At 56.2% G+C, this 15,046-nt stretch overlaps 1 protein-coding gene across 2 annotated transcripts in view; it reads left to right on the top strand.

The window, feature by feature from the left end:
- The window catches only part of COQ8A (coenzyme Q8A), a 49,472-nt gene that overhangs the window by 32,548 nt on the left and 1,878 nt on the right, over positions 1–15,046 (top strand). For both annotated transcript variants that reach the window (XM_004270972.3, XM_049713593.1), the window contains 10 exons: positions 7,819–7,893; positions 10,794–10,916; positions 12,507–12,592; positions 12,709–12,849; positions 13,339–13,420; positions 13,510–13,603; positions 13,897–14,038; positions 14,270–14,377; positions 14,512–14,577; positions 14,871–14,957. In XM_004270972.3, coding sequence (XP_004271020.1) covers positions 7,819–7,893; positions 10,794–10,916; positions 12,507–12,592; positions 12,709–12,849; positions 13,339–13,420; positions 13,510–13,603; positions 13,897–14,038; positions 14,270–14,377; positions 14,512–14,577; positions 14,871–14,957 — 1,004 coding nt within the window. The remainder of the gene's footprint in view (positions 1–7,818; positions 7,894–10,793; positions 10,917–12,506; positions 12,593–12,708; positions 12,850–13,338; positions 13,421–13,509; positions 13,604–13,896; positions 14,039–14,269; positions 14,378–14,511; positions 14,578–14,870; positions 14,958–15,046) is intronic.

The following is a 15,046-nucleotide window of genomic DNA, read 5'->3' as shown; positions in this document are numbered from 1 at the left end:
AGACTGAAGTGAAAGCGGTTGTATAGGAAGGTGTGTAGGACAAAAAGTCAACTTCGTTAAAACCAGGGTACAGGGCTCCCCTCAAGGCGTGGGGGACGTGGGCTGCCAGAGGGAGCTGGGGTTGGGGTGAGGAGAGACCCTGGTCTTTGTAGGGGCTTTGCACCATCAGGAGCCTCTTGAGCCCTTGCTGACAGCTGCCTGATGCCTGGAGCCGCCCTTCAGAGTCTGTGCTGGAGATCTGCTCCCAGCTGTGATTCTCAGCTGCACACGTTGTTGCCCAAGCAGTTGGCAGCTCATGTTTCAGGATTAGAGGTGGCAGGAGGGGAGCAAAGAGGAGCCGGGTCTGGAAAGAACGTGAAGTTCTGGCCCCAGAGGTGAATTCTGGGCCTTCTACCCTATCCAGAGGTTTTCAAACTGGGGTTTATGACCCTTTAGTGAGTGTGAAATCAGTTTAGTGGGTCAGGACCGGCATTTAAAAAACAAATTAAATAGAATGGAATTGAATAGAAAAGGATCAGAATTAGTATCATAGATCCTTAGAACTGCACATGTTGCAAAAATATTTCTGTTTCAGAGATCTAAATATCCTACTGATGTACGTTCTTCGTTGCATTGTGGAGTATATGGCTTACTGGTGGGTCATTATCTAGACAGTTGGAAGTAACACTGCTCTACTTTCTTCTCCTAGAAAATACTTCTGGCCTTTCTTCCCCTCATGAGGGTGAGATGGTTTTGAGGTGTAGACTAACAGACTTTAGGAAGTTGTTACACTGCAGGTATGAAAGAAAGGGATTGCTCTAGATCTCAGGGGGTAGGATTGTCTTTGGGAAGGTCAGCAGCAGGTATTGAGCTGTATAGAGGCAGAAGGCAGGGCTTTCCATCTGGGTGGCTCATTCTGACGCTGAGATGGCGCAGGAACTCTAGGTCTGATTGGGCTGTGGGACATTGTGGCTCTGATGCTGTGGGGCATGGTGATCTTTGGATATTAGCTTTTGTTGGAGAATGAAATGAAAGATAGCATTAGATATTGGATTTGGGGTCAGAACTGGGCTTTAGGTCATCATAAGATTTGGGTTATAATTCCGGCCCTGCTTCCTGTGACCTTGGGTATTGCCTTGGTTTGCCTTTCTGTGAAATAGGGGTCTTGCCATTGACTCCAATGGGAATATACTGGTAAATGTTCCATGTGTATCTGAAAAGAATTCTGGCACTGTCAGGTGTAGTTTATCTATCTGTCTAGTCTAGTTTGTTACTCATATTAGTCAGATCTTTTAATGATTTTTTTGGTATGTGTATTCTTTTGTTCTTTTTTAAACTTCTTTTTAAAATTCTTTTTTAAATTAATTTTTATTGGAGTATGGTTGCTTTACAATGTTGTGTTAGCCTCCACTGCACAACAAAATGAATCAGCCATACAAAAACAGATATCCCCTCCGTTTTGGACTTCCCTTCCATTTAGGTTACCACAGGGCATTAGGTAGATTTCCCTGTGCTATGGTATGTTCCCATCAGTTGTCTGCTTTACACATAGTAACAATAAAGTATAGGTGTCAATCCCAGTCTCCGAATTCCTCCCACCCTACCTCTTTCCCCCTTGGCATTCATACATTTGTTCTCTACATCTGTGTCTCTGTTTCTGCTTTGCAAATAAGATCATCTGTACCATTTTTCTAGATGGTATGTTTATTCTGTCAGCTATCAAAAGAGACATTTAACAGTCTTATGCTGTGATCATGGATTTACCTACCTCTTAGTTCTGTCAATTTTTACTTTAACGTTTTGAAGCTGTGTTATTGGTTGCTTACAGATTTAGAATTCTTATATCCTCCTGGGGATTGACTCCTTTATTATTATGTCTTACCTCTCTTATCTCTATGAAAGTCTACATTGTCTGATATTAGTATAGCTGTTTTCCAGCTGTTCTTTTGGGAGGTGGTGGTCAATGTTTGCATCGTATATCTTTTTCCTTCCTTCTCCTTTCAACCTTTTGTATCCTTATATTTAAGGTGTGTCTTTTGTAAGCAGCATATATATATTTTCTTTTCCTGTGATTTAGGTACAGACCATTAATCTTAGTCTTATAATGTGAGTATTTAGTTCATTTACATTTAATGGAGTTGCTGATGTATTGGGGTTTATATTTACTGTCTTAGTCTTTGTTTACTGTTTGACCCATCCATTCTGTTCCCTTTTTTTCTCTTCTGTCCTACTTTCTTTTTAAAAATTTTTACCTTTTTTTAAATTGAGGTATAGTTGATGTATAATACTATGTAAGTTTCAAGTGTACAACATAGGGATTCACAATTTTTAAAGGTTAGATTCCATTTGTAGCTATTATAAAGTATTGGCTATATTCCCTGTGCTGTACTATATATCCTAGTAGCTTATTTATTTTATACATAGTAGTTTGTACCTCTTAATTCCCTACCCCTTTCTTCCCCCTTTCCCCTTCCCTCTCCCCACTTGCCTTGCCTTCTTTTGAATTAAAGAGATTTTTTTCTTGTACATGTTTTCTCTTTATTAGTTTGTGTGTTATTATTCTACTATACTTTTAGTGGTTTCTCTTGATTACAGCATACATTCTTGACTTACTACAATGTAATAGAAATGATTATTTTGACTACTTCTGCAGTAATGCTAGCACTTCAGAACAGTTTAAATCCCTTTGTGTGTGTGTGTGTGTGTGTGTGTGTTAACGTGGATATGTATTTTGTTTCTACATGTTTTATATTATATACTAAATTATTAAGATATGTTAAACCTTACAAGATGTCATTTCTTTGTATAGCCCATATGAATTTAGATTAGCCACGTATTTACCCTTTTTGTGTTTCTTTCTCCCTTCATTTTTTTTTTTTTTTTTTTGCTGTACACGGGCCTTTCACCGTTGTGGCCTCTCCTGTTGCGGAGCACAGGCTCCGGACGCGCAGGCTCAGCGGCCATGGCTCACGGGCCCAGCCGCTCCGTGGCATGTGGGATCCTCCCAGACCGGGGCACAAACCCGTGTCCCCTGCATCGGCAGGCGGACTCTCAACCACTGCGCCACCAGGGAAGCCTCTCCCTTCATTTTTATATTAGAATTACTTTTGGGGTAATTTTCTTCTTCTCTGCAGAACTACCTTTTCTCTTTTTTTGTAGTGCAGAGTGGTAATCATTAATTCTCTGTTTTTATTTGTGTGTAAATGTCTTTATTACACTTTTGTTTTAGAAGGTATTTTGGCTGGGTATAATACTCCATGTTCAAAATTAATTCTTTTGGACACTTTACCAATATTATTCCATTGTCTTCTTTTTTTTGTTTTGTTTTGTTTTTTGGCCACACCACGCGGCATGTGCGATCTTAGTTCCCTGACCAGGGATTGAACCCGCGCCCCCTGCAGTGGAAGTGCAAAGTCTTAACCACTGGACCACCAGAGAAGTCCCTCAGTTGTCTTCTTAACTTCCATTGTTTCTGTTGAAAACTTAGCTATTCGTTTTATTGCTGCTCCTTTGAAAGTAATTTGTATTTTGTCCTCTGCTTTTAAAATTTTCCTTTTGCTTTTGTTTTCCAGCAGTGTTACTGTGACATGCTTGGGTATGATTTACTTTGCTTTTATCCTGCTTGGGATTATAGAGCTTCTTAAATCTGTGCTTGATGTCTTTCATCAATTTTGGAAAATTCTGGTCATTTCTTCAAATATTGTTTCTGCCCTGTTCTCTTTCTCCTCTCCTTCTGGGACTCCAGTTACACATATGTTAGATCTTTCCCTTCTGTCATGTGTGTCTCCTCTACTCTTTTCTATATTTTTCATTTGTGCTTCAGTATTATAGGTTCAGAGGAGATGTCTTACCTCCTCTGCACCTATGAAATGAGGGAGAACTGGACGATTATAGAAATGAGACCAACAGATCAAGTAGGCACTAGAGAAAACTTACCAAAAGGAGTTGAGCACCATGTGCCTGACTTCCTGGGGACACGCTGCACACTTGCTGCCGCTCTAAGTAGCCAGCGCTCCTCCGGTGCTCTCTGAGGCAGCAAGACAGATGCCCTTTAGGTCCAAGAAAAGTTTGTGCCCTTGGCAGGGTGAGGGAGCGTGGTTTCTACTTTCTCCAGGAGCAAACTTTAAAAGGGACTCTTCTGTCTATTTTCTGTCACTTAGAGCCTCTGTGAAGGAGATTAGGGCAGTTATAATCTCCAGTTACAGGTGAGGAAGCTGAGCCACAGTTGCCAGTCACCCAGGCCCATATGTGCATCTGTGACAGTCCTGGGACCCGGGCTGAGGAGGCCTGTATCATACAGATACAGGCAGGCTGAGCCTGTCGCCCCTGAATTCGTCCCGTCTCCCCTGAGCCAGCAGAGGGACTGTCAGGTCTTCCCCCCCGCCCCACTCTGGCTTAGTTCTGAGAACTGAGAACACTCTACAGGGACCTTCGTCCACTGCTCCTTCCTATTCTCCTTCCTGCGATGCTGTGGGTTGCAGCCCCCTCCCAGGCCCCCTCTTCTTCCCGGTGCCCAGTGCTGGCGCAGCGGGAGGATGCAGGTGATGGAAGAGAAGGTGGAATTACCAAGGGTTCGGGAGCACCTTGAAGTGAAGGAAATATCCTTGTCCGCTGCCTTTTCTGTGTGGACTTTCTTGTCCTATCAGATCAGAAGGATTGTTGGGTGTGTTGGAAAAGGGAGGCCTGAGAACAGTGCCTGGCACGTGGGTGGTGCTGTGTGAGTGAAGCGGTTTTGCCCTCAGATCTGGCCCTTGCTGCTGCAGAGGACCTCCGTCCAGCCTTGCTCTGTAAACATGCCTGGGGTGCTGGCAGGTTAGGCGCCCCTCACTAAGCCTCCTCACAGGAGGAGGTTTTTATTAGAAGGTTAGAAGGTTTTTATTTACTTGTTTCCTCTGTGTCTGTGGGGTGCTGCTCAGGGGGCACTTATTTGGCTCTGAGGACCTGCAGAGGGACTTCGGGGAGGAAGGAGCTGGGCCAGTGGCCTGGGCCCCCGATCAGTCCCACAGCCTGGGAAGCAGCCCAAAGCGCCCCCACCCCCTTGGGGAGACCCTGCTCCTTGCTGCTCGTCACTGCCACCGCGTTTCTTGCCTGCAAAATCTCCGTTTGTGAGAAATGTCAGGAACTTTCTTGGAAAGGGCTGGTGCCTTCTCACAGGCTAGGGTGGTGGCCAGGCTGCTGGTGGTGGCCATGGGCCCGCGGAGCTGGTTCTGCGGCTGGTCTCCCCTGGGACATCCATGCGGGCCGGGCTGAGCCTGCCTGTGGGTCCGGACATGGACAGGTGCTGTCCTAAGGGCTGGGGGGCCGAGGTGGAGTGGAAGGCCTCAGGTGACGCCGGAGACTGAGTGAGCACGGGCTCGGGCTGTCCTCACCAACGCGGGGAGTCCGAGGCAGAGGCGCTGATCTCCCAGGAGCTGCCTGCAGGTGCCACCCAGCTCCGGGGGGAACGGAGAGCCTGGCTGGCCTCTGCCCTCCTGTCTCTGCAAGGTTCTGAGAATGCTTTCAGGTCAGCCAGGTTGGGTATGGCGGGATGGCCAGCCTGTTCTTGGTTCACTAGAGCAGGAGCTCCTGAGGTCAGGGTCCCGCAGTGGGGAGCCCATCCCTTGTCAGCTCCTCGGGCCTGGCCCTGAGGGAGCTCGCAGGCGCACAGAAGGAGCCTGCGACCTGCTTTGTGGAATGTTCCCTCCGTGATTCAGTGTTCAGTGACGGTCCTTGGCCTTGGAGAGCTTTGGCTCTGCCCAGCAGCCCAGAATGGGCCAGAGAAGAGTTCGGCAGAGCGTGTGAGGGGGCCCAGCTGGGGGCCCTGCGGAGAAGGGCGCTCGGCGTCTGCTCTCAGTGGCCAGCCCGGGTAACCTTTGACACGTCTGCCTGTTTGGTAGGCTTGTCTTTGGACTTGATGTAGGCAGAGAAAAATCTAGAGGCGGAGAGACATTGGGGAGGTCACTGCAGTTTGAAGGTTAGCGTTGCTGTTGCCATTCGTTTGCTGAGTTGGACAGTGTGCTGAGGTGGGGGGAGGGGAGGGGAGTTACCATTTGACCGGGGACGCAGCTCTGTGCCCAGTGTCCTCCGGGGCTGGGTTGGGGTGTCAAAGGGAAACAGGCCGTGGCAGCTCCATCCCAGCACGCCAGGGTGTCCTTGGGGGCATTTCCAGATGACCGTGGCCTCTGCTCTGGTCGCCAGAACTTGCCTTGTGCTGCCCCACCAGCAACGTGGGGTGTTGAGCACTTGAAACGTGGCTGGTCCAAGCTGAGACAGGCTTCCAGGACGAAACGCACATTGGATTTTGAAGACTTGGTACAAAAAATAAATAAAACAAGTAACATCTCTCTAACGATGTGTATATTGAGTACTTGTTGAATTGATAATGTTTTGGATACACTGGGCTAAGTAAAATATATGGTCAGGATTCCTTTCACATGCTTCTTTTTGCCTTTTTTAACATAGCCCCCAGAAAATTTAAAATCATATATGTGGCTGGCATTATATTTTTTTGGCAGCACTGGTCTAGCCCTTTGAATAGGAGAAAGGACAGTAATAGCGAACACCTGAATAGTGTTGCCTTCCGCCCAGCCCTTCTGGGAGGGCTTCACTCTCATTCAGCTGTTTAATCCTCACACTGACCCATGAGGCAGGAGCTACCTGGCAAAGCAGAGGGTGAACGGTTGTGTCATGGTGGGTCAAATGTACTGCAAAAACATTTTAAAAAATTGGGTTATCCTCTTATGATTTTTAAAATGTATTTTTCATTAAATAACTTTTTCAGTAAATTCAATAATAATTTTCATAAAAGTAATGCATAATCATTGTAGAAACTTTGGAAAGTGTAGAAGCATGTGCAGGTGTCCTTGCCAGGTGTGAGACTGCCAGCCCCCCAGGGCTGTGCTCGCCAAGGCCCACTGGCCTCGGGGCATCTCTGGCATCTTCCCTGGGTCTTTGCTGTCCCTCCTGCTGTGGTCAGCGTGCTCCTCCAAATGTTCCTCACTCTCTCGCCTAGTGTGCTCCCGCCCCCCAAGCCAGCTGGGACTGTATTTCAGTAGAGGAAATAGGCCCTGAGCCAGGCTCCTGGGCTTTCTGTGTGCATTTAGTGGCACCTGCTGGCCTCCCCAGGCCTCCCCTAGACAGTAGGGATCATCCAGTTCCAACCTCTGGACCAGTGAGATGTTAATAAACCTTGATTTCAAAGATTGCTGACGGGAGAAGGAGGGCCTGCTACCCCACTGTCCTTAGACCACCGTCAGTGCCTGTGGGGCCTTCCCCGCAAGTGAGGGCTGTAGCCTGAGCTCCTGGGAGTCCCCGTGGCTTTTGCAAAATGTCCCAGTTCCCACCAATGACTGCTTTATATTGCAGTGGTAATGCCTCTCCTTGCGACTTAAGTGAACTGGGTTAGAGAATTCTAGAGTATTGGAGGCTCTTCACACAGACTGTGAAGTGGGCGGCTGCATCCCAAGGGGGTGCCCAGTGTTGTCAGGATGTCCTTGGCCTGCAGCCATTCCTGGCCCACATTCCATTTGTGCTGCGTCTTGCCCAATGCGTTTCTCCGTCGTACGTTGTTTTGGAGGTGTGTGTGTTTGTCGCGTGAGCCTGTAGCAAAGGTGATGGAGGTGGCGGTGGAGGAGGCTTTTCCAGCGAAAGCACCAACCTTGAGGCAGGTCTTCTCTGAAAACAACAGCTGTGTATCTCCTACCTCCTTATCCCCTCCCTTTTCAAGATGCCTGGAGTGTCAGCGAAGGTCCCCAGGGGAGCGAGACAGGTGTCTGTGTGGGGCTACTCCGGGCCTCTTGGGTGGCGGGCAGTGGGCAGCCCCTGAGCGAATGCCCAGAGCCCTCAACCTCCTCCTTGCAGGTCTGGCCGTGGGTCTGGGCTTCGGGGCCCTGGCCGAGGTCGCCAAGAAGAGCCTCCGCCCTGAGGACCCCTCAGGTGAGCTGGGCCCTTGATGGGGAGGGCAGGGTGGGCCCTGAGAGGTGGGCCTGTCAGCTCCCAGCTCCCACCTGCATTCCCCGAGGGTTGGCCTCCAGGGGCACCTTTCATCTTGTGTTCCGTGTTCACGGCAGCCCTGGAGTTTGAGGCCTGAAGGCTGTTCTGTTCCTGTCCTGGCCCATGTTGGCTCACCCAGCCGTCCTGGTTCCTCCGGGCCCGCACACCTTCCCTCTTCTGATAGGAGCCTCCGGTTTGGCCCTGCCTCTGCCCCCGCTCTGCAGAGCCGCTGGGGTCCCAGGTCTGGCCAGGTCAGGTGCCCAGGGCTCCCCGTTTGGCTGTGGTCGAGGGGCGTGGGAGCTGCTGGAACAGACCCCATGGGCCCCCCATTCCCCCACCTCGTGACCTGGGGTGGCCATTACCTCTCCAGCTTCAGCCGCTTTGTCTCTGAGGTGAAGATCGTGACTCCTCTGTCCCCTGCCTCCAAGGGTCAGCCCGGGGTCAGGTCAGAACACTCAGTTCCCCTTGTCTGGGTGGCCGGCTGTGGGTGGTACTCCATGGAGAACGTTCTGCAGACCGGCTGCTCTGAAACCTGGCGTGCTTAGGATGCTCTGACGAGGGGTCAGGGGGCAGCTGGAGGCCCCACCCAGCCCCTACCCGGTCCCCTCCCCCAGGCTTGTCCAGTTGGGGGGAGGCGACTAGGCAGGTGCCGGACGCTTTCCCTTCAGCAGGGTCCTGGGGGCTGTTGAGAGCAGCCCTGCTAGAGCCATCTGCTTGGTGGATTTCTCAAAGTTTACTTGAAGTTCTGGGCTGAGTGCCCCCTGCCCCTGGCCCATTCAGGGGACATCAGTTCATTCCGGTACTTGACACCTCCTCCCCCCTTCCCTGGGGACCCTGAGTGACCCCCACTGTCATGCTGTGCTGTGGTCCCTGAGGCCCTAGCTACAGCCTGGGGGCCCTGAAGGGGGCCCTGCCAGCCACCTGGGTGGCCCCACTTCACCTGCAGGACCCTCTCGAGGGGATGGGGGCCTCTGCGGAGAAGGTGCTAGCCTGTCCTCCAGGCCCCTGAGTATGTGTGTGTCCTTGGAAGGGACGGGAGAGCAGAGAGGATTAGGGAGGGTATTTTTAGTGCTGGTGCTGAGACTCTGGGAAGTGAGAAGCCAGCCTGCCCCAGGCACAACCTCTCCCATCGTCCCCCCCCCAAAACTGGCTGCCCTCCGTCCTGCCCCGTCCAAGCAGGAAAGAAGCTATACTGGCCCCAAGGTTACAGCTGGTGTCCTTTGTTAGGGAGGCGGTGGCCCTTGTTGGGGGTCAAGAGGCCTAGGTGCCACTGGCCCAAGAGCAGGACACGGGGCTCAGGCCCAGAGAGACGTGCTCTAGCTTCCTGAGCAGGCCCGGAAACCCCTGGGCCTGGAGGGCACCGACCAGCCTGGCCCCGGCCTCCCCAGGGGCTAAGCCTCTTCTAAGCGGGGCACGCGCCCACCACACCCTTGAACACCCCCGGCTCCCCCCGGGTTGTTTTCAGAACCAGCCTTGCCCGGGCAGGGGCCCAGACTCCAGCCTGTGGACAGTGGCCAGCCGTGAGGAGCGGCTGCCTGGGAAGCTCAAGAGGGCCGGGCGCCGTCCCTGGATCTCGGGGGCGCTGCTGTGTCCCTAGGGGAGAAGATCTCCCTCCTCCTGCCGGGGATGTGGCGTCTCTGCCCCGCCCACCTCTCCTCAGGGATACAGTCTCAGGTCCCGGCCCACAGGGCCCAGGGGCTGGGGAGGGCAGAGCGGACATAGAGGGCCGCCTGTCCCTGCTGCGGCCCGAGGCGAGGGGTGATCTGGGCACCCTTCTTGGCCTAGACACCCTGGAGTGGCCCTGCCCAGGGGCTACAGCTTTCTTGACCCCCGGCAGCTGGGCTGCTTCCTGTGGAGCTGAGATCTCTCCCCTTCCCGGGACCCTGTCCTGCTGTCCGGGACCTTGGGTGAGCCTAGCCCCGCGCAGGCCTAACAGCTGCCTCAGGTGTGGGCCTTCAGTCTCGCATCCCCCTGCAGCCCACCCACCCTGGTGTATCAGAGGCCGTGCTGGGCACGGCCCCGGACGGAGGGCAGTGGCATGACGGCCGCCTCCCGTGTTCGCGCCTTGGGGACCCAGCTCAGACCCACTCCGAGCGCTGGGCCAGGCCCGTGGTGATGCTGGCTGAGGAAGGTGCCAGGCTCTGTGGGCGGCAGCCCTCGGGGGTTCCTGATCTAACTGGGCTCACAGGACAGAGGGCAGGAAAAGCACCGACTGCCACTGGGTCACCCCCTCCTCATCACCTTGAGTCACCAGCCTGCACCCTCCCACCCCCGACTGTGCTGAATGGAGGTTGTCTGCACACCTGAGGTCCCTATGCGTTCTCCCCAGGCCAGCTGGCACCAGCCGGGTGAGGCTGTCCTTGACCCTGAGCTCCCCTCCCTTGAGGACTGCCCTCTCACTGCAGCCAGTGGCCCCAGGTGACTGTGCAGAGAGTCCAGGGGTGCTGGTGACCTTTGTCCCGCACACTGAGGGGCGAGGGACAGTGACTTGGCAGGGACTGATATGGAGGGAGAGGCCCCGTGGGCGAGCCTGTGTGTGTGTGTGTTGGGATGGGGTTGGAGGTGGGCCCGGGGAGACCTGGCTGGCCCCTGAGGGCCTTCCTCGGCATCTGGGAGGTGGGTGTGCCGGTTTTGTGGACCCCGAGGAGGAAAGACGTTGACTGAGCCCTTTGTGTCAAGCTCTGTGCTGGGACTTCACTGCATCTCACTCAAAACGTGTTAAACCCTGATGTCTTGTTATTGTCCCTGGACCCACAACCAGGGGCGGGTGGAGGGGCCTCTGGGGGATCCCAGGCCCAGCAGCCCCGCCTGAGGGAGGCCATGGTGACTTCGCTCCTCTGCAGGGAAGAAGGCCGTGCTGGATTCCAGCCCCTTCCTGTCAGAGGCCAACGCGGAGCGCATCGTGCGGACGCTGTGCAAGGTGCGCGGGGCGGCGCTCAAGCTGGGCCAGATGCTGAGCATCCAGGGTGAGTGCGGCTGCGCGGGCTGCGGGCGGTGAGGCGGCGTAGGGAGGGGAGCTGGGGGTGGTGAGGCGGCGTAGGCAGGGGAGCTGGGGGCGGGCAGTGGGGGGCGCCGCACCTGGCCCCGAGGGGAAGGGATGGGAGGTTTCCTGCCCACGGGCTTCTCTTGTTTGAAGCTTGGCTGTTAACCCACCTGGGATGTTTAAAAACAGTGTCTGAAATAGGAGCCCACGGTTGTTTTTCTGGCTTCTTTCTGAGTGTTTTGACATGTCCAGAGGTCCTGGCGTCTCAAAAGTTGGGGAGAGTCCGGCTGATGCCCCCTGGTGCCCCCCGCGGTGGTCCGAGGGTGCTGTTTGGGGAGCTCACGGGCCTGTGGTGGCGTGACACCGGGGCATGGGCTGTGTGGCCCCGAGGAAGGAAGGCCGGGGGAGACGGCGGCGGCTGAGCTGGAGGCTGGCTCATTGCAGCCCCCAGAGCAGAGCTGGGGTTCGGGGGGCCCTCCGGGCTTCTGATGGTGCCTCCCAGGGAGGAGCACCCGAGGGGCTGCTGTCCTGGGTGGGAGCACAGCCAGTCCCCCGACAAGCAGTCAGATGGACTCACTGAAGTGGTCAAGTGCAGGACAGGAATAACCACCCAGGCAGGTGGGCGTGGGCACTGCCTGTACCGGTGCGGACTCTGGAGTGGCACGCGCCCCTCGGAAGCCCTTCCGTGCGTGAGCCCCACCTCTAGGACGGAGAGCCTCAGAGATGCGGTCAGGGCTCTGCAGGAGCGGCTTCATCGAAGGATTCTTTCTGGCCTCAAATAAACAAACTGAAGTCAGCCGCTGTCCGGCTAGTGAGCTGCGTGTTGAAGCTTCTGTGTGTGTTACAGAATATTTCAGAAAGCTATTCAACGACGTGGCACGTGCTCGTGAGAAACGGCTGCAGGAGGGGAGTCAGCCAGAGCGTCTCCAGGCAGCGTGACTGCAGTCAGGGAAAAACGCATAGGAAAGGGTCAAAACGAAAAAAGAGATCAGTAGTTCTCTGTAGGTAGATTATGGGTATTTTAAACATTTAATACGCTTTGTTCCCTAAATGTCTTTCTTTTATAATCATAAAAAGCTACGCCTGCTCTTTCTAAGGAATCTACCTCCTCAGGTCCCTGGGTGAGGGTGAGTTCAGAGGCCCCGGCACACGCTGCCCCGCACGCCATCGGCAGGGCCCCAGCTGCACAGACGCACCCAGTGCCCGGCTGGGGAGGGGTGCCGTGGGCCGGGCTGCGGGGGTCTCGGATTTGGTTGTTGGCCGAGGCGGGCCAGGAGCGTGCACGGGTCAGCGTCCCTGCATCCCCTCTGGAGCCTTGGTCCGCAGTATCAAGGGTCTGTGTGCCAATGGGGAAATGCTCCGCGGGAGCAGGGAGAACCTGAGGCTGGGCCTGCTGTGTGGCGTTGGGCCTGTGCCTCGTCTTCTCTGAACCTTGGGTTCAGCGTGTGAAGGGCAGAGCGGTACCTCGGCCTCCCCCCTGGGAGACCTTGCTGGGCAGGGCTGATCGAGGTGGCCTGTGCACCCTCCTTCCGAGGGGTCAGCCTTCCGCTCTGAATGCTCTGCTGCCTTCCAGATGACGCCTTCATCAACCCCCATCTGGCCAAGATCTTCGAGCGGGTCAGGCAGAGCGCAGACTTCATGCCGCTGAAGCAGATGACGGTGAGGCCGGTGCGGCCCAGGGTCCAGGCGCTGGCAGCCCTGCGGGAGGGGTTGGGGAGGGCCCCTCAGGGTGTCCCTGGTGGTGCTCATGGCCCCTCCCTGGCCTCTCCCTCCAGAAAACTCTCAACAACGACCTGGGCCCCAGCTGGCGGCACAAGCTGGAGTACTTTGAGGAGCGGCCCTTTGCAGCCGCCTCTATCGGGCAGGTGCACCTGGCCCGCATGAAGGGCGGCCGCGAGGTGGCCATGAAGATCCAGGTGGGCACCCGGGGTGTGGGCTCAGTGCCCTCAGGGGCTGCACAGGGCCGAGCCGGGCCCTGCAGTGAGGGGCCTCTGCACCCCACGTCCACTGTGTGTCCCCGTGCCCAGGGCAGGGCCTGTGTCTCTTCACTTCTGTCCCGGCACCTGGTCAGCGGTGGGTGCCGAGAAGTATTTGCTAAGTGAGTGACTGTAGGAGGGAGGACAGCCTCCCAGCACGCTTGGTTTGGGGGGAGCAGGGACTGGGGACAAGTGACTGTCTGGGGCCTGAGCCGCAGGGATGGGGATGGGGGAGGGAGCGGTCGGCGGTGGAGAGCAGGGTCGCGGTGGGCCCGGGGGTCACAGCAGCCCTGGTGGGTCTTGGCTCTGCCTTGCGGAGGTGCGGGGTCCTGGAGGGACACAGCTGGGCAGCTGGTGGGTGGCAGGGAGGCGGGGGCGCCGCGGGGCCCTGCTGTGTCTGTCTGCCTGACTCCCCTCTGTCCCCCGCAGTACCCCGGCGTGGCCCAGAGCATCAGCAGTGACGTCAACAACCTCATGGCCGTGCTGAACATGAGCAACATGCTTCCAGAAGGTCTGAGGCTGCCGCTGGGCAAGGGCAGGCCTGTGGGGGGGCCTCCCGGGGAGCCCCCCGTCCCCCTGACGCCCCCCTCCCTGGCCCAGGCCTGTTCCCTGAGCACCTGATCGACGTGCTGAGGCGGGAGCTGACCCTCGAGTGTGACTACCAGCGAGAGGCCGCCTGTGCCCGCAGGTTCAGGTGCGGCTCCAGCCTCGGGCCCTTGCCCGTTGCTCCCGCTGGGAAGACAGAAGGGGCGGCTTCGGGCAGCCCATTGTGGGCTGAAGGCCCCCCCCCCCCGCCCACCTCCCCCGGCTCTGAGGGGTGATGGCTGGGGTTGGGGCCTGAGGCCGGGGCCGTGTCCCGCCCAGCTCGGGGCAGGGCCCTCCTCTGCCTGGGGGGCTCAGCCCCTTGCTGTCCTGTGTGTCGCCCCAGCGTGTTGCTTGGGTGGGATCAAGGAGGCCCAGGTGTGACCTCCCACCCGCCTCTGCTAGGGAGCTGCTGAAGGACCACCCCTTCTTCTACGTGCCCGAGATTGTGGACGAGCTCTGCAGCCCCCATGTGCTGACCACGGAGCTGGTGTCCGGCTTCCCCCTGGACCAGGCCGAGGGGCTGAGCCAGGAGATCCGGAATGAGGTGGGTCACAGGGTGGGCCTGGAGCCCCGAGGCCCCACTGCGGGGCAGAGCGGGCAGGAGGGCTGCTGCGTGTACCCACCTGGTGGTACGCTTGGCCTCAAAGTCAGCTCTGGGCGTGAGGCAGGATGGGGTGGAAGATGGGGAGGGAAATGGGAGTCAAGCTTCCCCGGCCCAGATCCAGGGGCCACCGGGTGGCCCGGTGCTGGTGACGAGGACCCACCCGGCCCCCAGATCTGCTACAACATCCTGGTCCTGTGCCTGAGGGAGCTGTTCGAGTTCCACTTCATGCAGACAGACCCCAACTGGTCCAACTTCTTTTATGACCCTCAGCAGCACAAGGTGAGTGCCCAGTGGGGCTCCCACAGGGAGCCTGAGCTCCGCTGGAGCAGGGTCCGAGATCAGCCTTCTGCCGCCCTGTCCCCCCAACCCGTGCTCCACTGGGGCAAACCCTCCCCGGTATCGCCCGTTCCCAGGTGGCTCTTCTGGACTTCGGGGCAACTCGGGAATATGACAGATCCTTCACGGACCTCTACATACAGGTAGGGGTGGAGGCAGAGCTTGGCCTTGGCCCGTGCTCTCCTGGGGCTCAGATGGGATGCTTGGGACTCGAGTGGGCGGGCGGGCGGGCGGGCTTCTGTCCTCATGTCCCTGCCTGTCCGCAGCATTTGGTGCCTGTGGATGAGGCGGCAGCCACCTCGGGCTCAGGGGAGTAAAGGGGAAAGGTGGGTGGGCCGGCAGCTGGCCTGTGTGGGGAGGGGCAGTGCTGGCTCCCTGGACCCCCAGGAGCTCCCCTCTGCGTGCTGCCCACGGTCCCCTCTGCACCTCTGCCCAGATCATCAGGGCTGCTGCTGACCGGGACAGGGAGGCCGTGCTGAAGAAGTCCATCGAGATGAAGTTCCTCACCGGCTACGAGGTCAAGGTGAGCTCCGCACCCCGCCCCCCGCCCCGTGACTCTGGAGACGCACAAGGCCTGCTGAGCCAGACTCAGCCCCGGGCCATGGACTGCTT

Source organism: Orcinus orca, chromosome 1 (genome assembly GCF_937001465.1).
Source record: "Orcinus orca chromosome 1, mOrcOrc1.1, whole genome shotgun sequence".
NCBI lineage: Eukaryota > Metazoa > Chordata > Mammalia > Artiodactyla > Delphinidae > Orcinus > Orcinus orca.
Note: the sequence above shows the minus strand (reverse complement) of the source record. Positions and strands in the feature narration are given on the sequence as shown.